Consider the following 27,552-nt stretch of genomic DNA (forward strand, 5'->3'; position numbering starts at 1 on the left):
TGTTTAAGATAGAGCAAAATGGTTTCAAGACGTAAGGTGGGGAATGACCTAAAGATTATGCATAAAAATTATTGTCATCCAAGCACTCAAAGTTTGGGCGGTCAGATGATTTTTGTCGAAATTCAAAATTTTACAAGTTTCTGACCTTGACCTTGGGACGAAAATGAAAAAAAAAAAAAAATCGAGCTCCGTGGGGCTATGCAGGTGCCATTGGGCTAACCAAATACCGAAACCAATGCCAGATTCGACAAACCCCCTCGGAGAAGATGGATTTTTATGTCAAAATCGCAATTTTCTAAGTTCGTGACCTTGTGACCTTGACCTTGGGATGAAAATGAAAAATCGAGCTCCGTGGGGCTATGCAGGTGCCATTGGGCTAACCAAATACCAAAACCCCTGCCAGATTCGACAAACCCCCGAGGAGAAGATGCAAATTGAAATCGGCTACCCCCTAAAAACACTTTTTGGGCGTGGCTCCACCCATAATGGGCGCACCATGCCCATTTTCAGGATAACACAACTGGATCATGATATAAACCTCCCACCAAAATTTTGTCAGGATCGGATCAAAACCCACAGAGCTATGCTCGGGACAGACAGACAGACACACAACAATAACAAATATAGTAGTCACTTTTTTTTCATGAAAATATTTTTTAGTGAACCAATAAATGTATATTCCACTTCCAATCGTATAGTGGAACACGTGTGTGAAATTTCGTGTTAATCTGATAAGGTGCGTTTTTCTATTCAAGATGGCCACCAAACCATTTGACGTGTGATGTCATAATTTTTATTTTGTATGCAGACGTGATGGAAGATAGTAGCCAAGTTTCGCTTCGATAGGTTATGTGGTTCCAGAGAAAACATTATTTAATATAATTCTTGAATCCAACATGGCTGCCAAACCATGCGACCTATCAATGAGAAATTAACAAAATTATATTCACTACTCGTGTGCAATACGTATGTGAAGTTTCCCCTTGATCTGACCAGCCGTTCTGGAGATGTTTTAAGGTTTTTGGATAAATTCAATATGGCCGCCAAACCATGTGACCGATCAATTAAAAATAAACAAACTTGTGAAAGGATGTCTTGGGCAAAGTCTGTGTGAAATTTTGGTGTTCCGATGGTGTTGAGATCAGGTGCAGGCCAATCAAATTCTTCAACACCGATCTCGACAAACCATTTCTGTGTGGACCTCGCTTCGTGCACGGGGGCATTGTCATGCTGAAACAGGAAAGGGCCTTCCCCAAACTGTTGCCACAAAGTTGGAAGCACAGAATCATTTAGAATGTCATTGTATGCTGTAGCATTCAGATTTCCCTTCACTGGAACAAAGGGTCCTTGCCCGAACCATGAAAAACAGCCCCAGACCATTATTCCTCCTCCACCAAACTTTACAGTTGGCACGATGCATTCGGGCAGTTAGCGTTCTCCTGGCATCTGCCAAACTCAGATTCGTCCGTCAGACTTAGAAGGGGCGGCTGCATACATTTGGCCGTGTCGTCCAAGTCAGATCCATGAGGCCTCTGTCACTCACATACAGCATCAAAAAGTCACAAATTCAGTTTTTTAGTCTCATCTTTGACCGCCAACATTCCCACCCAGACCCAGGAAAAGTAGACGTGATCCAGAGCTTACCAGACTCGAAAAACCTGTGAACATCACAAGGCAATTGTGATCATCATGTATATGGGCCACTTCATGAGACATGCCTCATCTATTTTGACCCATGTAAATCCATGACACGACAGGTCGATGCCTCCACAAAAGGCCTCAGGTCTTGCCTTATGCAAAACAACAAACCTATTGCCTTCATGTCAAATACGCTGTCCGAGGTTGAGCAATGACATGCCAACATTGAGCGTGAGATGCTACCCATCGTGTTCAGGTGCGCACGCTTCCACACTTTCCCATATGGTCACCCCTTCGTTGTCAAGTGACCACAAGCCCCTGGAAATTATCAGCTTGAAAAATCTGACTGCTGCCCCACCCCGACAGCAAAGGATGTTACTGTGGCTAAAACGGGATAACATGCGACAAGTACAAAGCTGGCAAAGACATGCTCCTAATCAATAGACTGTCAAGCTTGCTGACAACAATGCAAGAACCAACCCTCCAGTTTGATGCGAAAGTTGAGCACATACAATTCGGCCATCAGAAGATTTAGCAAATGCAGCAAGCCACAGACGCAGATGCCTTCCCAAACCACGCTCATAAGTCATCATGACCAGATGGCAGGAAAGACACCAAAATCTGCCCAGCGAACTGAGGCCACACTGGAATTATTGTGATGAGCCAAGTATTGAAAATGATGTCATGTGATAGAGGTGGGGGTGAAGGGGAGGGGTGCGGGATAAAGATAAACTCTTTATCCCTGCCAGTGAACATGAAATCCTCAAAGCTCAGCTCGGAGCACTCAATTGCGTGTTCTGGCCCAAGGTGAATGAGGATAATGAACACTGGATCGGTGACTGGCACATCTGCCAGACCCATCAGCATCAGGAATCCCAGGACCCAATGATCCCACACAAAATCCCAACCAAGCCATGGCAAACAATGGCTGCAGACTTATTTCACTTTGATGGACATGACTACCTCTTACTCACCCATGTGTACTCCAAGTCCCCCATTGTTCAAAAAAAACTTCCAACAGGGGCAATTTGCAATGACGCAATTTGTGTCCTACGGCTGGTATTTTCAGAGCATGGCATTCCAGATAAGCTCATGTGCCAAAATGGAGGCCATTTTAACAGCTGTGCCTTTGCAAAATTTACTGAGGACTGGAGCTTCAACCTACGAATCTCAAGCCCCCACTGTCCACAATCAAACGGCTTCATGGGGATGCCAAGTGCAAACCATGAAGAACACTTTACACAAAACAAAGCTCTCTGGAGCCAACCCACACATGGCTGTCCTCATTTTGAGGACCACACCCAACAGGCACCTTGCATCATCCCTAACCTCGACTCATGAGAATAACGATCCAAAACGTCGCTGCCTTACAGAATGAACTAGTGTTCATCTCAACCCTGTACACTGTAAAATGTGACAAGTTCAACAAGCAAAGACAATAGATATGCAGATCGATATAAAAATGGCATTAAAAAGAACATCACAGACAAAGTGGAACTTGTATTTAATCAAAGTCATCACAGAATTGCCCAGGGGAGCATAGCAACAACAGCAAGAAATAATAATTAAACTTCAAAATTGCAAGCATGATTTTGTCATGTTTGGTCAAAAATGCAGAATTTTATTATTCCAGTATTATTATTTTCCGTTCATGTGATTGCATTATCGGCTGGTTTGGGCACTGTACTTTGTCAGTGCAAATTAGAATGTGCTACACTCGAAACAAAACCACTCCTAATCAATTAATAATTAAAATACTTAAAACGTATTTATTGAATTGGCAGCCAGTTTGATGTGCTGAAGATGTCAGGTGTCATTTCTTCACACATTGAAGAAACCTAACCGATTGTCCAAACACACTCAGAGCCTCCCTCCCCCTCTCTTCCCTTCAAAATGTGCATTTCCTATTTTTTAGATATATGTCATGACCTTAAAGTATCCTTTCCTTTTGCATCACTGACGATAAACCACAATGGTGTCATTGCACCGGCGATCAGTGTTCCAACTGCCGTCACCATGCCAGCTGGCTTGTGTCAGCTCAGCAACAATAAGTTATGGTATCACAGAAAAGGCTTTCTGCAGCTTCCTGGGCCTGATGGTATAAACCTCCCAACCTGGGTTTCCTGCCTCCCAGAGCTGGTGGTGATTAACTTTACATTAAGTTCCTCTTGACTCCTCTGAACCACGTGTTCTTATCAAAGCCCTCATCTCTCTGCCTATTACAAGGGAAGCGACCTCAGTGATGCAGAATATGACTGTTGCTGTGTTTCCTCCCCACCTCTTTGTTCATACACTCAGTCACCTTTCTCTTCCATGAGCCTTGATCTTGTGAAAGAAAAAATAACAATGAAGGACTGACCAAGAAAGTTATGACTCATTCGATCGTAAATGTAAAAATAGGGAGGTCGAGTTGAAAGTTTAGGGTGAAAAGAGAGAGGAGAGGAGAGATGAATATGGAAGTATTGCAAGGGAATACATTTATGAGCAGTTGACAACAAACGATATGTTTTCACTTATAAATACCAACATTTGTATCACGTCAGGTTGCTAAACATAATCATTAATTATTATGCATGTCTGCAAAAAATTTTTTTCCCCCCCAAACAATAAATTCCGATGAATCGATGCCTCATTTCTGCTGGAAAAATAAAATATAGAAACGCGCATTTTTTTCAGGGGCCTAAATTTTTCACACATACCAAAGAAAGAATAAACAAGACAAGAATTTTTCATTTCATTCTTTGTTTGTTGCTCGAGAATAAAAACTGGCTGTTGCGTCATGGAGATGGCTGATATCCTAGGATTGTAGTTTGGGGTGTGGGAGAACAAGAAACCTTGGTTCACAGGTGGTCAGAGCCTTCGGCTAAATTATTCCCTCCGTCCCCTTCGCAAGTTCCCAATCAGCACCATTCTGATCTGCCAACGCGTGAATGCAGCATCGCTTCTACACCTCGTTCGCCAACTTCATGGTTGCCTTCCTGTGCTTCGGCCTCTCCCAAGGGCACCAATGTTTGCGAGAGTGCTGTCAGGCGAGCAGCAGTGGTTTGGCGAAAAGTCACAAGTAGTTGTCGAGCCTCAGCGATCAACATTGCAGCCTCATCAGGCTGAGATTGACTGCAGTCAAACAAGGCGCTTTTTAGTAACAGTTCTTGTTGCCGGCCAAAGTGAGTAAGGTCATCTGATATTGCTGACAAGTCTTCCAAAGCTATCTGTGATTGGGGAGAAAAAAATTGAAATGGTTCAGAAAATGCCATCTTTGACTGCCATGATGTAAACTGGTTTGCCAATTGGAATGTTAATAGTAAGAAATTCAGGGAATCTTTAAAACTCAAATGATGAAAAACGACAGTCACTTGAATCCCACTTCATCAGGATTGCTTCAAGCCAACAGAACAAATGCACCAATACTCACATCAATAGCCTAAAAGTATAAAAAATACACAAAACACAATGCCCATTCCCTGCTCTGTCTCCACCAGATCTCTGCAAGGTGCATGTGGTCCACCATCAACCCCCTTCTGGTGAAATTCCCAAAATCCAGAATCACTGCTCACCTCTACTCATTCATTCCCCTTTTCTCTCACCTGTGGAACCAACTTCCACATTCTCTTCAATTATATTGTTCTCCATAAGGGCTTCAAGAGAGCTGTTCACCAGCATGTCAAGGTCATCCCCCAATCCATACTCATGATCTTTTATACCCCCATTAACTTTCCTTAAGCCCACCGCTTTCTGTTTCTAGATCATCACAGCCTCCATCCCTCAGCACCACCTTCCCCTGTTCTGCAAGGTTTTTTTTTTTTTTTCCTCTCTTTCTACTTCGTCCTGAGTTTCCCCTTCCACTTCCATGATTGAGAGTTTGTGCCTGTACCCAGCTTGTTCACCCCCAGGGTCCTCCTCTCACTCTCCTGTTATTTCCCATTTCCTTTCTTCCTCCAAGTCTCCATCTATTTGTCCCTCTATTATGCTGTGAGTGTACCTCCAACCCTACCATCTTTCCACTCTGTTATGTCCTAGTTTGTTCATTGTTGTAAGCCCCTCCACGAGCGTAGACTCTGTAAACAAACGAAAAAAAGAAAAACAAAAAAAAAAACCACTTGGTGGCTTAATGGTTAGTGTCCATTTATATAGGATTCAAAAACAAACTTGAAGAAAGGAATTTAAAGTGCACTTCTTCCATTTTTTTTTTTTTAGATACCATGTTGAAGCTCGTGTAAGAGCTGATACAAAGAAACATATAACAAGACAGGAGACAAGAGGGGTGGGAGAGGAAAGCACAAAATAGTGGGGAACAGAGACAATAAGACAACTGCGGAAGGGAGAGGGATGGGGCAAGGGACATGGGGTAAACCAGATGGTACTACAGGGACTTTCAGGAAGGAAAACAGGGGGGTTTGAAGGAGGTGGGTTTAGGGTGGATTAAAGGGGTAGAAATTAACAAGAGTTTGGATGGGTGTTTTGAAGATCTGGAGGGAGGAGTGGGACTGAAGAGTGTGGGGGTTTGTTGCAGAGGTGGGAAGAAAGAGTGAAGGTGAGCAATGATTCTTGATTCAGGCAGCTTCACCAGAAGGGGGTTTTCGGTGGACCTTGAGCGCCCTGAGGAAATACAGGGGGGACAGATCACAGACACAGTGGGGGAAGGGGGGGCAAGGCCGGAGAGGAGATGGTAGAAGACAGAAAGACCACCGACCTGCCTTCGGTGAGAGACCCAAAGTCTCAGCTTCATCACGGGAGATACCAATGATCCTAAAAGCATTGGGTTCCACAGCATGGTCGAGCTAGATTTGAGGCAGGAACACCACCCCAGAGGGGAGAACAGTACTCAATTAGACTGTGGATGAAAGTTTTGTAAGTGTTTAGAATCTCAGGTATGCCAAAGAAGGACTTTGCCGACGTATGAAGCCCAGTCGGCGACTGGCTTTGGAGGCAAGCTTGGAGATGTGACTTTCCCAGGAAAGATCGTTGCAGACAGTGAGACCCAAAAGTTTGAATTAAAGGACTTCTTCAAGGGGAATGTGCAAAAGTAGATGGGGGAAGGAAGGGGGCATGGGGGGAGGGGGGTTCCAGATGGCCTTTTGGAGAGACATGGTGAGGGTGTGAGATGTGTCAGGATTGAAAGACATATTCCAAGTGTCGGAACAGGTTGTGATTTATCCAGGTCTGCAGAGAGTGAAGAGGCTGCTACCGGTGATCAGAGGGATTACAGAGGGTACGGCAGAGGATGGAGTCATCAGCAATAAGATAAAGAGGATTTTCCAGAAAGTCTGAGAGATCATTCATGAAAACCAGAAAAAAGCACTGGGGCAAGAACACTGCTTTGAGGAACTCACACCTGGATGGGAAGAGGAGATGAGAGAATGACATGAAGAGCCACACGTTGACTGCGACAGGAGAGGAAGTCAACGAGCCATGAGTGGACACTGCCTTGGATATCATAAGAAGAGAGTTTGATAAGCAGTGTGAGATGCCACACTGTATCGAAAGCTCACGATATGTCTAGTGAGATGGCTCTGATCTCATGTTTGGTATTTAGGACCTATTTCCATTGTTGGGAAAGCAGAAGCAGCATGTCCAGGGTTGAGTGACCTGGTCTAAATCCAAATTGATGGTCACTCAAGCCAATGGAGAAGAGGAAGGATTTGATGTCGGAAGCAATGATGGATTCCATGACCTTGCTGATGATTGGGAGCAGGCTGATTGGTTTGTAGTTGCAGAGATCAGAATTTGCAACTTTTTTATGCAGAACAGTAATGTTTGCTGATTTCCAAGCAGGTGGCAGATGACCTTGAGTAAATGAGAGGGTGACAAGAACAGAGAGAGGGTGAGCAAGAGCAGCAGAGCAGGTTTGTAGGGCACGTGGGCTGATGCCGTCTGGACCGGTTGCAGAATCTGAGACGAGGTTTAACAGCAGGCTCTCCACCTTGTCAGGAGAAAAGGACAGAGTCCAGGAACAGCTGGGTGCGACTGGGTAAGGTGGCTACAGAAAGCGATGGGTTTGGGACACAAGATTTTTCCATTGCCTTGAATGTGAAATGTATAAGCTCGTCGCTCAACCCAAGACTGAAAAAAATAAAAAATAAAACATTTGGCTAAATAATAAAAACGTTTGAGAACCAACTTAACATGTTTTAATGTTGGAACATCACAGCCTTATCTCAGCTCATGTCTTTTTAGTTTGGCATCTTGGGGAGAAAAGAAAAGATATTTTTACAGTGCACTGGCAATTATTGGGAGAAACTATTAAAAAATTTTTTAAAAAACCATTTAAATCAATGGATGGTAAGTGAGGATTTATAATTAAAGGATAAAAATTAAGGAAACATCTGGATTTCCAAAACCATACCCTGGCCTCTGTAGCACCTGTTTGGCTGTGTCTGTCCTCCTCAATTTTAACAGAACAGATGTTGAAGGCTTGCCGATAATCCTTCAGGTAATCACACTCCATGTCCTCAGTCTCTCCAGCACCCACCTCCAAAGACAAGATTGCATGAAGAATTGGCAAAGCGCAAGACAAATAGTTTGCAGCACATCTTATGCAATTATTTGGGGGTAAGGGTGGGAGGGTGGGGGGGGGGAGGTAGTTAGAGGTCAGGATTTTAGGTTTAAGCTTGCAATGTGGTGTTTTGCTGATATCAATTCAGAAAATGTTGAGGGAAAAGAAAATATGCATTGTCCACCTGCATATTTCTGTATGAAATTATGAATAATGCATGTATCAATGTTTCTTCAGTAATGGCACCTTCTGCTTTCAGATACGGTGGCTTTTTGGAGTTACTTCCTGGTTATTGTCAGTGAGAATGGAAATAAACAGTTAAAAAAGTTTTTTTTTTAAATAACAGAGCTAGAAAATATATTTCAGGAAAGGCAATTGATATTGCACAATTTTTGATGCGTTAAAAGAATCTTTAAAAAAAACTAAAAAAAAAACTTGCATGTTTTGAGAGGAAGAGCTTTTGAACGGGTTTCGAAAAATGTACCTTTGAGGCAAGAGCACTGGCGATGGAAATGTTCTTCATAGCATTCGCACACTGCTGTGACACAAAGGCAATGGAAAACCATAAATATAAAATGGCACACACATGTATCGAGACGTATACTGCAGCGTGTTCAAAAAGTTATAAGAACGAGATACAATTGTCAAAGAAATGCCAACTTTTTAATGTTCAAAGTAAAAATATATTATAAATAAATATATTTTCGAACCTAAAAAATACATCTATCGATAATGGAATATGTGTGTGTGTGTGTCTGTGTCTGTGTCTGTCTCTTTGGATTTCCACCCACACGAAACTGCTCTTGGCATATAAATTGTGTGCAAGGGTTTGGCAGTAGCAGTTTCGCCATTTGTTACAAGTGGAAATATTCGCTGGTTCGGTAATATCTTAATACAATTGAGATTTTGCATTTCCCCCAGCATGACGCTGATCTTTATCTCTGCGTATAAAACACATATTCACAGCTACATATATATATATATGTATGTATATATATGTATATATATATATATATATATATATATATATATATATATATATATACATATATATATATATATATATATATATATACTGCACACACATACATGCATACATATATATATATATATATATATATGTATATATATATATATATATATATATATATATATATATATATACATATATATATATACACATACACACACACACACACACACACACACACACACACACACACACACACACACACACACACACACACACACACACACACACAGCAGCCCATCGGTGATGTGATCTGATGTTTATTTTGCTTGAGGTTTGCAAAATAAAATTTTAACAAGGCCGCTGCTGTTCCTATAGTTGGCAGTGAGTGTCTCAGAAGCTGCGAGGAAAGAGTATGGCATTTCTTTATGTGAGGGAATTAAATGCTCAGCCTGTAGGTTGCCCAGATAGCAGAGCACTGGTACGGTTCTCCAGAGGATCTGGGTTCAATTCCCAGTCTGGGTGTGTAATTTTCCCACATATCCATAATATTATATTTAAAAATCTGCAGCGGTTGTGGCGACATGGTTTTCCACCACTTAGATTCTCAGACCAAGATCAAAACAATACAAACCATCCCATCTACCAAGTTACTCAGCATTTCAAAATGATACCTTTCAAGCCAATCATGCCAGGCACAATTTTGCCCTTGGTGTATGACTTTCAAATAATAACAAAGAAATAAAATGTCAATGGAGCATTATCAGTCATGCGAAGCAGATTCCACCGAGTTATACTTGATATTGATGTGGCTAGTAAGTCTGATTAAGGCATACATTGCAGGCTATCAAGTGACTATCAATGCAATGTAGTATCTCGGCTGGGCTTGTGGTGGCATTTCTATACGAGATACACAAGAGGTGAAGCTGATGCAATCAGATCTGAGATGATCCAATATTTTGTTTCATTATTCCACCACTGAAGTAGAGTAAATGATTAAAGACTTAATATATTGTAACTATCATAACAAGAGTCTTACTCTTTTGTCAGCAGTGGGTGGCGTCGTTGACTGAGGCAATGAGGATTTTTGGTGGGTCGCACCATTGCCACCACCAGATGGCCTCTCTAGGGGCGGCACCTCCTGCGTATGACGAGCAAGAACTCGCAGTGCCTCAGCAGCACGTAATGATGGTGGCTTGCTACTTTCAGACCACCGCTCACTCAATGCTGAATCAGGTGATGAACGCTGCATATCTTGGGAGGGCGGCTGTTGGATAGACTATCAAAAGAATCAGCAAAAAGACAGAGCAAAACATAAAACTACTCAAACATTGTGATCTATAACTTATAAATGCTTCTCTGCAACGTTCACACTGACATCATCACACCAGTCTGTTTGGGACTGAGTCTCTAATCCAAGGATTTGAAGACTTACAGCAGATGAAACTGAGGGTGAGGCACGATGCATGATGGGAGGAGATGGCTCAGTTCGCACAGGGCGATTGTGTGTTCCTGAAGATAACATTTCCACCAGAGTGCTGGGAAAAGGCGGTGCAGCGGGCGATGGCGTAGACACTGTAAGTGATGCTGGAGACGACTTTGCAGAGCTTGTGGGAATGCTACGCTCAAGGTTCGAAGTCTGGGTATCGGCCTGGAATTGTGGCTTGCCAGGAGATGGACAGGCTGCAGTAGCAACAGAATCTGCAGAGATACAAATGCAATGTGGAGTTTCAAACCGTATGCCAATTTATAAAGCATATCCAGAAAAAAACATACATGATGACTAAAACGATAATGTTGTGAGCACATTGTTGATGACATGTTAAATCGTACACCAACAAGAAAAAAACCCGAAATGTAAAAACTGGCTTCAGCATAAGATGACCATTACAAAAGATGAATACAAATGAGCATTTACTGTCTTGGCATGATTGACAAACAGCCGAGGCCATAGGGCTCGTTTAATTAAAGCTATCTGGTTGGCTGTAAATTACAAATGGCCGTCGATTATTGAAAACCATTATCAAAAGTTAACAAACAGGCAGAACCCTTAACGCACCCTCGGGGGGCGGGGGGTGGCAGGTGCATCTTCGGCAAGAGAGGGCAGATGTGTCCTCGCGGTGGGAGGAGCTTTCTTCAGGGTGGGGGGGGGGGTGGTGGTGGATTCTGGATCCTGAGACGACTCCATTCCACTTTACGAAACCCACAAATGGACATTACAAGCAGTGAAGGAAGCTACAAATACGAGAACTACGCTGGCAACAATGAAGGCGCATGCGTGGAGCCGTGTGTATGCATACTCCATTTTGTCCGCAACTATATTGTTTATTTTGCCGATTTTACACCACTATGTGCAAAAACTCCCATTAGTATTGCAGGTCTAATGCGATCAAGACCTGGTTTCCGTGCTGAGGATCAGATTTAAAAACCTTAAAGTGTGGCAATGGCAAGTAAAGAAGGAACCTATCCGAGATTTACCACAGCTTCAGCTGCCCACCACCACTGACCTGGCCCAGCAGCCAAGAACTGCGGTATGGTGGTGCAGCAGCAAGTAAACGTGTAGATTCAGTGAATCCAACCAGGCTAGCAATGTGGCCCTTGGACAAGTCGACCTCGGCCCAGCCTTCAAAAACTCGGTCCTATTAGTATTACAGTTTTGATACTATCAACACTTGGTTTACGAGCTGATCGAATATTATTTACAGCAAACCATCTTCATACAATCGTTTTATATGCCCAGCACCAGCATAAGTTATGGGTGTAACCTAAGTGATGGCTAAAAAGATGAATTTTGACTTTAGTATGACCACCATGCGACTTTTCCATTTGTCTTGCATGCACTCACAGTCCCTGCTTTTAGTTATGCTTCTGACAGGTGGCAATGTGGAAACCAACCATGGGCCAAGACCTCCAAAATTTCCATGTGGCACATGTAATAGGGCCTACACCAATTGTGAAGGAGCCAAGGCGAGTATACGATGAGAATTATGTGACACATGGTACCATGCAGATTGTGTTAGCATTTTGACATCGTCTTGTCTTACCTGGGGAGAAGTGAATCCCCCTGGGAGTGCCCCAACTGTGGCTTACCAAATACATCATTCTAGCCTATTTGACACGGTCATCATGAGCAGCGATGATGATACTTACAATTCTACCCATTTGAACACTATTCACACTTCAAGCAGAGGCTCCATAAGTGCTAACCCCCCCCCCACCCCCAAGCATAAAGCTAACATATCGAACAGGCATTTCTCTTCAGTATTTACTGATGACCGATTTATCACTCCCTAATCTAGGCCCCAAACTTCATCCAACCATGGACGACATCCCTATTAGCTGCAAAGGAGTAACCAAGCTTCTTAAATCACACAAATCACACAAAAGTAACCTTAAATCACACAAAGCCTGAATCATGACAGGGTTCAATCTTCTTGGAAGAAAGCAACCATCGTCCCCATTTTCAAGAAAGACTGCCGATCATCTGCTTAAAATCATCAACCGATTTCACTTACATCAGTCCTTTGTGAGCTGCGTGAGCATGTCGTGCATTGTGCCATCATACATCATCTCATTGACCATCAAATACTAACAGATGCACAGCATAGCTTTAAGAAATGTAGATCTTGTGATATGCAATTGATTCTCACCAAAGATGACCTTGGAGGAATAGAAGAGAAGGGACAAATAGACATTATCTTGCTGGACATTGTGAAAGCCTTCGACAAGGTGTACCACAAAAGACGTTTGTTGACGGCAGAGTTCTACAGACTTCGAGGCTGCACTTTAGAGTGGATAAAAAAAACTTCCTCCATGACTGCACTCAGCAAGTCTTGATTGATGGCCAACTTAGCTCTGGAACCCAAGAAACATCCAGAGTTCTTCAGGGTAGTGTGCTTGGCCTGCTTCTTTTCCTGATCTTTATTAATGATCTATCAGATAGCATCTCAAGCTCCACACCACATGTCTTCGCAGATGACTATGTCCTCTACCGGCATATTACATCTGCCCAGGACTGCACTCGTCTCCAGATGGATATTGACATGTCACAGGAGTGAGAGAGGAATAGGTTGATGGAGTTTCATCCATCTAAATGCCAGATCATTCACATCACCAACAAGTGGAAGCCCATCCTCCAATCTTATATCGTTCATGACCAACCCTTGAAGAGGATAACTCAACCAAATACCTTGGTGTCCACATCGACTCAAAGCTTAATTTCAACACCCACGTGGATGCAACTGTTAAGAAAGCCAACTTCATCGATGCCTTCACGAGTCGAAACTTCAACCGATACAAATACAGATTTAAGGCCACATTCACAACTTACGTCCAACCAATTGTGGAATATCCTGCAACGGCATGGGATCCTCACACTTGGTGTAACATCAACAAGCTTGAGATGGTCCAGCGTAGAGGTGCTCCGTATGCCACTGATAACTATGGTCGTACCAGCAGTGTCACAGCCATGCTTGAATAACTACAATGGGCCACCTTGGAGAGTAGACTCCTCCAAAGCTGTCTCACCTTGATGTACCGCATTCGCTACGACTTGGTGGACATCAGGTGGATTGCATACCTTACTGAAGCATCCTCACGTACCAGAGGACATGGATCCCACTTCATGATACTGAGCTGGAGTATTCAGGTGTATGCCTCATCCTTCTCCCCCTGCACCTGTCATGAATGGAACCACCTGGAGAAGGACCCTGCCACTTCATCCTCCCTCGACGAATTCAAAACCACGTTGCGGGAGTTAGTGAGATGAGATCGCATCTGGCCTTTATTTTTACTCGCACATGTATATATTTGCACAATTTGGTTGTATCAGCACTGTTCCATGCCTGCGGACAACTGCAGTGTGGTAATCTTCATCCTGATGAAGCAGCACTTGTATGAAAGGAAGGAAGGCAGAGAAGACAGCAAAGACAATGCATGCAGATGCACAAATGCAAATTTCAGCCTTACCTGGAACTTCATCTTCTGCACCCCAAGAGTTGAAAGCAATGGGATGTACTTTTGCCGCACGAGGTATGCGACCCCGTCTTGATGCTGCACAAAGAATGGAATAAGAAAAAAAAAAACAGAAATGAAGTTGTCTGTCAAAAGAAAGCAAAAAAAACAAAAACAACCTTTGTGTGTGTGTGTGTGTGTGTGTGTGTGTGTGTGTGTGTGTGTATACAAGTCAAGGCTCATGGAATAGCTGGAACAATGAATAGATCAGAATGCAACAGATCAAGAGGAATGATAGCAAGAGGTGGGGGGAAGAGGAGCACCTCAAGTGAAGTTAAAGGACAAAATACTTGAAGATTGAGTGTGGGGAGGAATGGTGGGGGGGGGGGGCGTGGAAAGGATGCAGATGGGGTGGACAGGATGGATACAGAAGAAATCTCTCGAGAAAGAAAACTTGAAATTTGTAAGGAGGTGTGTGGGTTTGGTGGTGGGGGTTAACGGGTGTAGAAAAGATCATGGTTTTGGAATGGAGATGATCTGAGATGGTCATTTGATTATATGTCTAAATATAAATATGCATTTTCAAATTATAATCTCAGCTTTCATCATATGTATTATTGCTATTTTTGGTGATCAATTACGTATGCCTAAACAATGGAAGTTTTTACTTCCCCCGACTTCAACCCCCCACCCCCCCCCATTCCACTTTTCCCACAAGCCACATGGATACTCATCTCTTCCCAAACTCAACCCTCCCTTCTCTCTTTTCCTCCCCAACCTCTCCTTTCTCTCAATCAAATATCTGAGAAGCAAACTTGGTTATCCAAATCCAGGGCCAAAATTAAATAAATGCACAAAAGTAATCCTTCAAGGTCAGTACATCTTTAGTGCTTACGGCAGGTTTCCACAAAATGTTTGAGGGCTGATGGTGATCATTGTTCATTGCGAGTTGAATGGAAATCAAAACTTTGAAACCCTTTCTCATATAACTTGTATCACATTGGATAGCCCCATCGGCTTCTCAGGGGCTCAATTTAGCATGCCTTTCCAAAACCCTTGTGGACAACAATAGACTGGTTGGAGATGGCAGAAATTATCAAATTAATTAATGAACAATTCACTTTGTTGAAACAGCTATTTGTAATGTAATTTGATTTAACTTGCAATTTGATCGAAGAATTATGTTACTTTGAATTTCTGATTTTTTTTTTTAACCCCATAATGGCACATAATAAAATATTTTAAATTCGTATTCATAATACTGGAAATTAGGCAAAATAAATCTTGCTGACATCGTTCTCAATTTGGACGTGTTAATCTACAATATATGTCATAACGTATACCTTAAGGGTCTTTCACATGTGTCATGTCAATCTGACCTGATGATCTAAAATGGTGCTGTAAGATTAAATGAATTACTTAATATTGAAATAGAAAGTTCAATGCATACATGTTCTATCAGTCAAATCAACTACAGATGACTTCAGGTGCATTTCAAAAGAGGATGATGTATAGTGCCTATAGAAAGTGTACATCCCCTTTCAAAATGTTCACCTTTTGTTGCCTTATCGCCTGGAATTAAATCAGACTTTTTCCACCTTAATTTACACATCTTAACCCACAACTTCCAAGTAAAAACACAAATTCTACAAATTTTAGAAAATTAATTAAAAATACAAACCGAGAATATCTTGGTTGGATAAGTGTCCACACACCTTATAATAGCAATTGTAAATTATCTCAGGTGTAACCAATCACCTTAAAAATTGCACACCAAGTTAACTGGACTCCACCTGTGTTAAATTATTGTGATTCTGATTATTTATGAATAAAATCAGCTGTTCCTGTAAGTTTCCTCTGTTGGATAGTGTATTTCACAGCAAATACTCAACCATGAGTACCAAGGACCTTTCAAAAGACTGCTGGGATAAAGGTTTGGAAATGCACAGATCAGGTGATGGGTATAAAAATATTTCAAAGACTTTGAATATCCCTTGGAGCACAGTCAAGACGATCATTAAGAAGTGGAAGGCCTATGGTACTGCCAAGACCCTGCCTAGATCAGGCCATCCGTCCAAACTGGATAACCAAGCAAGGAGACTGATCAGAGAGGCCACTGGCAACTTCGAAAGAGCGACAGGCCTTTGTGGCAAAGACTGGTCACTGTATGCATGTGATAACAATATCCCAAGCACACCATAAGTTTGGCCTGTACAGTAGCGTGGCAATAAGGAAGTCATTACTCAAAAAAGCCCACCTTGAGTTCCGTTTGAGGTATGCAAAAAAACCACTCTGGAAATTATGAAACCATGCGGCAAAAAGCTTTGTGGTCTGACTCAACCAAGATGGAACTTTTTGGCCTAATTGGAAAACGTTACATTTGGTGCAAACTCAAAACAGCACATCACCCAAAGAACACCATCCCGACTGTGAAGCATGGTGGTGAGAGCATCATGTTTTGGGGATGTTTCTCATCAGCATAGACTGGGGCACTTGTCAGGACAGAAAGGAAAATGGATGGAGCAAAATACAGACAAATCCTCGAGGAAAATCTGCTGTCCTCTGCAAGAAAGCTGAAATTGGGACGGAAGTTCATCTTTCAGCATGACGACCCAAAGCACACAGCCAAAGATACACTGGAGTGGCCAAGGAACCGTTTTTACAGCCATTTTTCCTTGCTGTGCAGGGGTTTGGCTTTTTCTTGAGGCAATGTTTTATGGCCGGATGCCCTTCCTGACGCCAACCCTGGTCACCTCTTATGACACACAGGGATATGGTACACCTATTCTAACCGGGGCATACACCGGGACCAGTACACTGGTACTCATTTCGCCGACCTCGGAAGGATGACAGGCTGAGTCAACCTCCTGGTGTTAATTCGTACACCGAACAGTGATGACTCCATCTACACCTCACTATCCGAAAACATGGACCATCTTCTATCTTCTCATCCAAACTCTCTCTTCCTCTTATGTAGTGACTTCAATTGTCATCACGCCAGTTGGCTAGGTGTGGGTACCTCTCTCACCTGCCATGGCACCTCAGCAAAAGCTTTCTGCGACTCATTGGGACTGACTCAATCGGTCAACTTCCCGACCCGGATCTCAACCAATGGTACTCCATCTCTTCTGGATCTGATTTCGACAAATTTCCCTGACAATATCTGCTGCTCTTCCTTCGCTCCAATTGGTTCTTCTGACCACGTCCTTGTCAAAGTGGACATCTCTCTGGCTGTTATCAGAGAACCACCTCACCGCCGTCGAGTCTGGCATTTCACTCAAGCCGACTGGCAGGGTCTCCGAGCAGCCATCAAACTTACAGACTGGTCTCCTATCACTACTTTCTCAAACATCAACTCATCCTGGGAATTCTTTCAAAGAAACTTGCTCTCCCTCATGCACAGATTTATCCCCTCTCGTGTTCAGTTGTCTTACCCTTCCTCCCGCCCTTGGTTTACTGAAGCATGTGGCGAGGCAGTTGTCCTGAAACAACTTGCCTTTGCCTCATGGAAAGCAAACCCAACTGAGGGCAATCTCAGTTCTTTCCACAAAGCTCGGAACAAGTGTGTATCTACCCTCAGGAGAGCCAGAAAACAACATCTTTCTCATCTCAAGTCTGAACTCTCAAACCTCTCTCCCTCCTCAAAATCCTGGTGGCGTTTAATCAAATCTGTTTCTGGTGTATGTTCCCCCTCCATCCCCTCCCTTACCTCAAATGGCCGCACTGCTGATTCCACACGTGATAAAGCTGAATGTCTAAACTCGGTGTTTGCAGATAAATCTTGTGTCCTAAACCCATCACTATCTCTACCCACTTTACCCAGTCGCACCCAACTGTCCCTGGACTCTGTATCCTTTTCTCCTGACAAGGTGGAGAGCTTGCTTTCAAACCTCGAGTCAGATTCTGCAACCGGTCCAGACGGCATCAGCCCACGTGTCCTCAAAGCCTGCTGCTTCTGCTCTCCCATCAATGGATGGAGGTCCTCAATGCCAGACAGGAAATCCGAGCCGTATCCCTGGACACATCACGTGCTTTTGACACAGTCTGGCACCCTGCCCTACTCACCAAACTCTCTTCCTATGGTATTCAAGGCCATCTCCACTCATGGCTCGCAGACTTCCTCTCCTGTCGCAGTCAACGTGTGGCCCTAAATGGAGTTCTTTCATCCCCTCTTCCTGTGCAGGCTGGAGTTCCTCAAGGTAGCGTTCTGGGCCCTGTTCTTTTTCTGGTTTTCATCAATGATCTCTCGGACTCTCTGGAAAATCCTCTATTTCTCTTTGCCGACGACTCCACCCTCTGCCGTACCATCTGTCATCCCTCAGACCGGCAAGCAGCAGCTTCTTCGCTCACTGCAGATCTGGATAAAATCACAAACTGGTCCAACACGTGGAACATGTCTTTCAATCCAGACAAATCTCACACTCTCACTATGTCTCTTCGAAAGGACCGTTTACAAAACCCCCCATCCACTTTCTCAACAATCCTCTGGAAGAAGTCTTTTCTTTCAAGCTTCTGGGTCTCACTATCTGCCATGACCTTTCCTGGGAAAGTCACATTTCCAACCTCGCCTCAAAAGCCAGTCGCCGACTGGGAATCCTCCGTCGTGCTAAGTCCTTCCTCGGCCCTCTTGAGCTCCTGACCACTTACAAAGCTTTTGTCCGTAGCCTGATGGAGTACTGCTCTCCCCTCTGGGCTGGTGCTCCTGCCTCCCACCTTTCTCGGCTTCACGCTGTCGAAACCAGGGCATTTAAGATCATCGGCATCTCCCGCAATGAAGCTGAGTCTTTGGGCCTCTCACTCAATCACCGCAGGTTGGTCGGTGGTCTTTCTGTCTTCTACCGACTCCTCTCCAGCCTTGCCCCCCTGCTCTCTCTGCGATTTGTCCCCACCACATTTCCACAGGGCGCTCAAGGTCCGCCAACAACCCCCTTCTGGTAAAACTACCAAAATCAAAAATCACTGCTCATCTTCACTCTTTCATTGCTCCTTTTTCGCGCCTTTGGAATAAACTTCCTCACTCTATTCTTTCCCATTCTTCCCTCCAGGCTTTCAAAACAGCTGTTCACCACCACCTCTTATCTTCCCCCATCCAAATCCTCGATCCTTTCTACCCCCGATAATCCACCCAAGCCCACTTCCTTCATTTCTCCTGCTTTCCTTCCTGAAAGTCCCTGAAATGTCCATCTTCTCTTCGCCATGTTCCCCGTCCCATCCCCATCCCTCTCCCTTCCACAGTTCACCTAATGTGTCTGTTCCCCACTGTTTTGTCCCTTCCACTCCCGCCCCTCTTGTCTCATGCCTCCTTGCTGTGAGTTGTGTGTTAGCTCTCATACGAGCCTCGACCAAGGTATACAAAAAAAAAAAAAAAATTCAGCAGCCAACGGGGCTTGAACTCAGGACCTTGGGATCCCAAGCCGCCACCCTAACCACTAAGCCAACACCAGGCTTCGAGTGGCCAAGGAACAAAAAAGATAAATGTCCTTGAGTCGCTCAGTCAGAGCCCTGACCTAAATCCAATCGAAAATCTGTGACATAACTTGAAGATTGCTGCCCATCAACACTCTCAATGCAACTTGACTGAGCTTCAACAGTTTTGTACAGAATAGGCAAATATTGCATAATCAAAGTGTGCAAAGTTGCTAGAGACCAATCTCAACAGACTCACAGTTGTAATTGCTGTCAAAGGTGCTTCCACCAAGTATTAGCTCAGAAGAGTGGACACTTATCCAAGCAAAATATTCTAGTTACCTCTGCCACCGAAGGTGGATAGAGGTGATGTTTTAACCCCTCTCTGTCTGTTTGCTTGTTTGTTTGTGAACAAAATATCTCAAAGTTGTTGATGGATTTGGACGAAATTTGGTGGATAGCTTGGGTATATGACAAGGACAAAATTATTAGATTTTGGTGAAGACATGAATCTGGATCCGAGAATTTTTGAAGTGATTCTTCACCATTGAGTGAGAGAGCTAAAACGACATCGCAGGATATCTCAAAAAGTTGTGGACGGATTTGGATGAATCTTGGTGAGCAGTTTGGGAATGTAACAAGGAAGAATTGATTCGATTTTGGTGAAGATCCGAGTCCAGATCTGAGAATGTTTTAAGTGATTATTCAGCATTGAGTGATGGGACTAAAACGACATACAGCAGGTTTTTCAAAAAGTTATGGGTGGATTTGGACAAAACTTGGTGGGTGAATTGGTGATGTGACAAGAACAAGCTCATTAGATTTTAGTTCAAGTCGGAATCCAGATCTGACCCATTAGTGGGATACAAAACGTAAACTAATCAGCCTGGCAGAGGTATGCGCTCTCCCGAGTGCCCTTAAAGTTCTGTATTTAAAATTAATTTTCTGAAATTTGTAGAATTTGTGTTTCACTTGGAAGTTGTGGGTTATGATTTGTAAATAAAGATGGAAAACGGCCGATTTTATGCAATTTAATTCCAGGCTACAAGGCAACAAAAGGTTAAAATTTTGAAGGGGGGTGTGGACTTTCTATAGGCACTGTATGTTCCATGCAAAAACAGCAATTGTGGTTATAACAGCACTGTTAAATTGAAAAAAATATAAATGCCAAAGGAATTCTTCCAAACAAGATCCTCCATATGTTTTTTTCAATTCTATATTATGGAATATTCAAGTACTCGGAAAGTCGTAAATACTCAAATAAAAAAATTAATTTAATTCCTCAGCTTTTCATTGAGGAAAATGTCTCCTTTCAAAAGCTTGTGTCATTTCTTTATAGTTTTGCAACTCAATGAATATCACATGATTAAAACTTCAAATTTCATTGCATATGTGTCAGTCAATATACTTGCATGTTCATTGCACCGAGTAACCTAAATATTCATGAACAGCAAAAACACACACACACACACACACACACACACACACACACACACACACACACACACACACACACACACACACACACACACACACACACACACACACACACACACACACACACACACACACAGTGGTTAAAAGTGTCTCACTGTCCCATCAAGTCACTCCTCTCAACAATCTCAACTGGCCTGAATGATGCAATTCCCATTAGGGTGCCCTTCACTCCATCCTCTCCAAAAACATCTTACAAGCATACAAATTCTCTTAAGAAACATCAACCCACAACTTCGAGACATCCCGACAGCCAAGCATTTCTGGTAGCGACAGAACTGGCAGCGGTTGCGATTGCTTTTCTGGATGACACAGCGGAGGTGGCAGCGTTCATACTGGATCTGGGCACGTAGTGTTCTACGAAAGAAGCCCTGGAAGGAATCGAGTAAAAAAACAACAAAACAAAAAAAAAAAACAGTAACAATGATGTCAATGATCTACAATATTTTGGAATATTTCATTGCATTCTGTATTGTTAGAGCTGTACGTGTACCAGCCAAGTCTACATATTTACTCTGTCACCATTAATCGGTCAATGAGGATATTTTAAGGCTCGACAACCCAATGACCATTTTAGAACATTATTTACAGGGTGTATAAGGGATAATAAAGCCGTGATACGTTTATCACAGCAATGTCACTTCCACGAAAAAAAAAAAAAATTTCAATGAACAAAATAAAGAACACAATGAAGAAAAAAAATCAAGTCAGAATGTGAGGCAAAATGGTCATAAGCAAGTGAGACAAACAGAATGCAAAAATCAAACTGCTGTCTATCCTTGGTGACAATACCAGCTGGCTCATGTCATTTTAAGACTGTGGAAATGGAAGTACAAACTACAAGGAATGAGGATTAGGGTACTTGAATTAAAATAAATTCTGTAAGGTGGCTGAGGCAAAGGGGTGAGAGAGGGGAAGGGTTCGGGATGGACACTGCTGGGATAGAGAGGCAGTGCACTCCCTATTCAGCTGTCTCGTACGAGTTCAATTCCTGATCCAACTATAAACTGTCACCCTGCGCTTTGCAGCCATGGCAATAAGTATACAATACCTCAATTGGACATTGAGCTGGGAACTAGGCTCCGTCGGTATCAATTTTTTTCGATGTTGATATACTTGAGGGGTAATACCAGTATATCCGTTTTATTAAAAGAAACAATAATCAATAAATTATAGATATTTTAATGGAGGTTCCAAAAATACGCAATGCTCCAATGGTCCATTACGTATTCCTATATGACGTACACATCATTGACATAAATTTTTTAAAGTATTCCCACATGATAAGAATGGTTATTTTACTTCCAACTTCAACTTCTTAAAAAAAATGATTTTGTTGGAAAAATCAAGATCAATATTTGTGGTCGACACAAGTCGGGATCTATCGCTATCGCCATATACCGGTATGATTATACCCGTATCGCTTTCATACTGGCATCGCTTCCACAACGGTATGGCTATCGTAGATCACCGACTCTGCACAGGCTTTCTAAAGCACACCCGATTCAAATGAGTAACCAATTGACAATAGATTTAAAACCAGCCACGATGGCAAAGAAAAACGCCATTGCTTGTACGGAGCTGATAAGCTCGGACACTGAGGGTTAAAACGTTAAAACGTACTTGTTTACTTCCTGGTACGTCTTGACGTCATACGTTTCACTGTTCCTGTTCCATGTTTAGCCGAGATGCCGAGTGCATCAAAGCTTTTTAAATCATGTATGGTATTTCAGGATTGTAAACACATTTCTTCGATTTGATGGTGATATCCTGTTTTTTGTGGGGTTTTTCATACCGATTTTTTTCAGTATACCAGTATATTCAGAATTCCAATACCGGTATATCGATATGAAAAATTATATCGATACAACCATTACATCTATACATTGTCGGACCCTACTGGGAACTTGTTTGTTAGCATTAGTTGGTGGATACAAGCCTGGTGTTGGCTTAGTGGTTAGGGTGGCTGGCTTGGGATCTTAGGGTTCTGAGTTCAAGCCCCGTTGGCTACTGAATCAACACCAGATGGGGTTGACTCAGCGATCATCCTTCCGAGGTCGGCAAAATGAGTACCAGTGTACTGGTATAAAGGAGCACAGCATCAGCGGCAGTCGCACCCCAACAAAATGATAGCTAACCGGCAGCCAAGTTGCCATACGCAAGAAGAAGAAGTCGTCCGTGGATGTTAAATATTGTGAAAGATGTCAGGCCTAATGAGCCCGTTTGTGAAAGAAGGGCCAATCTTGCATGCTTCATGAACTGTGGACTCCAAACTAATGGCACGTGGCAGATTATAATGATTCTATAATGTAAAAACTTACAATATTTAATGACCTGATTGAAGATAATTGGCTTCAATTAACGATTGCAGTTTATGGGAAGGAGGGTAACTTAAATAATGAAGGAGTGAGGGAATTTTAAGGGAGTAACAGATCAAGTGAAGAGTTCAGTTAGATTATATCAATATCTAGATTTATAGGAAGCATATGAGAAATCGGTGAAGACCAAATCTTTCAGATTAATTGGAAGACTATTGGATTTGATGAAATGGCTTAAAAAATGAAATGTTTCCCCCTTAAATCTTCAACTTCACCACAGGGCCATGCCACAGCATATCCACATGCTTCTTGTACAATTTTCCCTTTGCCTTAGGGCTATGTCACACCTTGACGTTTTAGCCAGCGTATGGCAAGGTATCAAAATGTATGTAAAACGCTGGCGTATTAGCATACGTAAAGTTACCCATACGTATTCAATGTGTGCTAGCATTTTAGACAATTTTTTCATACATCGGCATACGCTGGCTAAATCGTCAAGGTGTGACAGGGCCTTTAGTTTGCGCATCTTCAACATTGTCCAAGAGCTGCTTTTCCATGTGCCTCAATAACTAAAAGTACAAGTATAAAAACTACTGTAATAACCACAATTAATCTTTCCATTTTGTGGGGTCATCCACAGGAAAATTTGAACCAAGTCTTTTCCCGAGCCAGCTGGCCGGGCCTGACTGTCGACTGCAGCAGATTTGAGGAAGAATATTGTATTTGATCATGGTGGTTGAGGCGGCAACTCAACTACTCTTTGTGAAAGACACCAAGGGATCATTATATTCATTAATTAACAACTAATGCTAGCACATAGGTCCTCAGTTCAACATCCAACAGAGGGACGACGGACTTTATGATGCAACTCCCTGTCTGCAAGACACCAATCAATCAGTTTATAGCCAGGTCAGGAATCAAACGCAGACCAAAATAATAACTATAGAGGGATATCCATTACAGATTACACTATGGAATCATAAAAGCTGCCCAACACGTGACCTTAATGACCACTTTATTTCTTTTTACCGTGAAGTTAAACTCCCTCAAGGAAATGCCACAAGGTATGGGCCACAGCAGGGGAGTGCAACACATTCAAAAACAGTTATTTAACCAAATTAACAAAATTAATTCTTCAACATATTGTCGCGGAGTTTGCGATCCAGGTTAATTCCCCGACCCAGATTGTGGTGACGGGCGGTTAACACCACCAGCCCCGGGACGGTCAAACTTCTCCCGTGGAGGTCTACAGCAGAGACTCTTGGAGATGAATGCGCGCGTGCGGGAAAAGGACACAATGACAGAGGGAACAGAGGCATGGGGGAAGCATAGCACAGGGGGGTTTATGTTCGAACCCCACGACAAATACATGGATACAGACTTAAAATGAACGCATTTAATGAAAATAGACAAGTATTTGCAAAGGACAATAATAATGCAATAGTTATAAATTATAAAACATGAGATAAATTAAACTCTAAGTTGAGGTGCCTCCACACACAGACTTAAATACAGACAAAGGGAAACAAAATAAAAGAAAACCCTTCCTTAACTCTGGTACTTAGCTTGGCCCAGAGATGGTCTTTGTGGAACTTGGAATTGAGGCACTTCTATTTGCACGTGTAGACACGCACAAAATGGCACCAAATCGCTTTTCTCGCAGTGGGACAAACGTACACCAGGAAACCCGCGAGCGGTACTCAACACCAAGGCTCAGAGACTCCATGCAGCTGCTTCGTGCGTCGATTGTCCTCACTGACCAGCTATTTGTTATACACGAGGCTTGGCGTCCTTTCCTCACAACCAAACCAAGAGCCAAAAGCCAGCATCTTGCTGCACCATGCGAGTCAATTCTCCTCAGCACGAATACGAGAATTGTGCCGTCTTCTTCATGTGTCAAAGGGAAGCCAGCTGTAAAGTCCTGTTCTTACAGGCCATCTCTTAACTACGTTCTTTCTCAACCACGTGCGTCCTTCACTCCACACTTATGCCTTCGTCACACTGACCTTGTGCGTGAGCTCTCACCTCGTCACACTGGCATAGTGTGTGCGCGTTCTGTCCTATTTGGTCTTATTCCTCCAACGCCCTCTTCTTCTTCATGCGTCTGTCACGCCCATCAATCCCCTGCCTCCAGGGCGTGGCCTGCTCACACGAAACCCGGGAATACGGGGCCTCTGCCCGCTCAGCACGTCTGGCTAGCTTCTGACGTGACGCCCATCAATCATCAGCCTCAAGGGCATGACTTCGCCCACCGTCACCCTTGGAAGCGGGGCTTCTGCCTGCTCAGCAGGTTTGCTTGTTTGACATCGTGGTTTTGGTTATAAAAATAAAGGAAAAAGTCACAGGGAGGAAATTACATACTGGGGGAACTTATTCTTAATCCCGAGTGAATCAACAAAGCACCCCCCCCCCCCCATGTGGTGACACATAACACTTAAGCTCACAGTTTCCCTACTTAATTACATTGAGATGTCTCCTTCACATCCACGGACCAACCAACTCTATTCAATCCTAAATTCCCCATTAAATTCCTCCATCTACCCCCACAACCGTAACAATATTATTGGGTCATAATTTAATTTTTTTTTCTCGAAATCTGCAATTTAAACTTCAAAACAAAAAAAATAAAAATAAAATAACATTCTTTCTCACTGCATATTACAACCAAATTTTTGCACAGTAGAATAGTGAGCCACACACCTTGCATCCCTCACATGCAGATACCCCATAGTGTATCCCGGATGCCAGATCTCCGCACACTTCGCATAGTACTCCAGAACTTGAGGGGGAGTTCTGGCTTCCTCGACCACCCCACTTGCACAGAGTGGATAATAGATGCTGTTGTGTGTCATCACACGTTTGTGGAGATGAGCACAATTGCGATGGAGACTGTACCAAGTTGGAACTCGATCTCTGATCCTGATTGTATCCAGCAGCAGAAGACACAACAGAGCTGGACATGGGAGGAGTTTGAAAAGTCTTCAGTTCTGTTGGAAGACAAAAAATAGATGAGACAAGGGAGGATGCAGGTGCATGTAGTAAAAATTTCAACAAACAAAAAAGCAACAAATTGATAAATACCTTTCAAATCCAAAAGTTAAATTTCAATCAGCTCCCCCACATGAAATAAAATCAAAACTGGAAAGCATCCCAAAATGCAAAGCCAATCTGCATCCACTTTGAATTTGAACTAAACTCGACAACAACAGCGAAAATTATTTTTACATTAAAATTAATTTCTGTTCTCCATATTCTCATAATAAAGGTTTGTTGAAGATTTGAAGACAAAAGTTCAATTGGTAAAAATGTTATGGCCTGGACACACACACTGAAGCTCAATGGTAAAGAAAAAAAATAAACATGGAAGAGATTTAAAAAAACTTGCAATCTCACACTATCATTATGTTCCATTAACATCATCGTTATGTACCATTATCAATCTGTGGTTACCGAAGAATCCATGAACACTTTTGATCGTTTTCCCTGCCGAGAAATAAACAGTTTACAGGGAGGAGCCTCCATGTAATCGGCTTTTCCCTCAGCAACCACATTTCCGGAACTCATCACCAAGGTGAAAACAACCCCGCAGGTCTCATCCCGAGAGTAGTCACACAGTTGTTCCGAGCTTTTTGGAAGGAACTGTGATTGCCTTCAGTTGGATTAGTCTTCCATGAGGCGAAGGCAAGTTGTTTCAGGACAACTGCCTCGCCACAAGCATCAGTGTACGATGGGTGGGGGGAAGGATAGGACAACTGAAGACAAGGGGGAATGAATCTGTGCATGAGAGAGAGCAAGTTTCTTTGAAAGAATTCCCAGAACTAGTTGATGCTGGAGGAAGAAGAGATGGGAGACCAGTCTCGAAGCTTGATGGCTGCTTGAAGTCCCTGCCAGTCGTCCTGAGTGAAATGCCAGACTCGACGGTGCTGAGGTGGTTCTAGTAATAACAGCTCGAGAGATGACGACTTTGACAAGCATGTGGTCAAATGAACCGATTGGAGTGGAGGAAAAACAGCAGATATTTTCATGGAAATTGGTCAGAATCAGATCCAGAAGAGATGGAGTATCGTTGGTTGAGGTTGGGGTCAGGAAGTTGACAGATTGTCAGTCCCAATGAGTCACAGATGTTTTTTGTTGAAGTGCCATGGCAGGTGAGAGAGGTACCCACACCCAGCCAACTGGTATGACAATTGAAGTCACCACATATGAGGAAGAGAGAGTTGGGATGAGAGGACAGAAGTTGGTTCATGTTTTCGGATCGTGAGGTGTAAATGGAGTCATCA

General features: G+C 43.0%; 1 protein-coding gene across 15 annotated transcripts in view; it reads right to left on the bottom strand.

The window, feature by feature from the left end:
• Window positions 1-3,125: 3,125 nt before the first annotated feature.
• The window catches only part of LOC147030415 (uncharacterized), an 87,530-nt gene continuing 63,103 nt past the window's right edge, over window positions 3,126-27,552 (bottom strand). For 11 of the 15 annotated variants that reach the window (XM_085874453.1, XM_085874448.1, XM_085874452.1 and 8 more), the window contains 8 exons: window positions 25,973-26,259; window positions 21,187-21,325; window positions 14,070-14,153; window positions 10,537-10,802; window positions 10,141-10,380; window positions 8,616-8,669; window positions 7,982-8,107; window positions 3,126-4,847 (listed from right to left, as the gene is read on the bottom strand). In XM_085874453.1, the coding sequence (XP_085730579.1) occupies window positions 4,539-4,847; window positions 7,982-8,107; window positions 8,616-8,669; window positions 10,141-10,380; window positions 10,537-10,802; window positions 14,070-14,153; window positions 21,187-21,325; window positions 25,973-26,259 (1,505 nt within the window). In that variant the 3' untranslated portion in view covers window positions 3,126-4,538. The remainder of the gene's footprint in view (window positions 4,848-7,981; window positions 8,108-8,615; window positions 8,670-10,140; window positions 10,381-10,536; window positions 10,803-14,069; window positions 14,154-21,186; window positions 21,326-25,972; window positions 26,260-27,552) is intronic. The other 4 variants (XM_085874443.1, XM_085874445.1, XM_085874444.1 and 1 more) reach the window with 4 other exon arrangements.

The sequence above is a fragment of the Eptatretus burgeri genome, chromosome 3 (assembly GCF_056783735.1).
Source record: "Eptatretus burgeri isolate ZD-2024b chromosome 3, Ebu_testis_v1, whole genome shotgun sequence".
NCBI classification, from domain to species: Eukaryota; Metazoa; Chordata; class Myxini; order Myxiniformes; family Myxinidae; genus Eptatretus; species Eptatretus burgeri.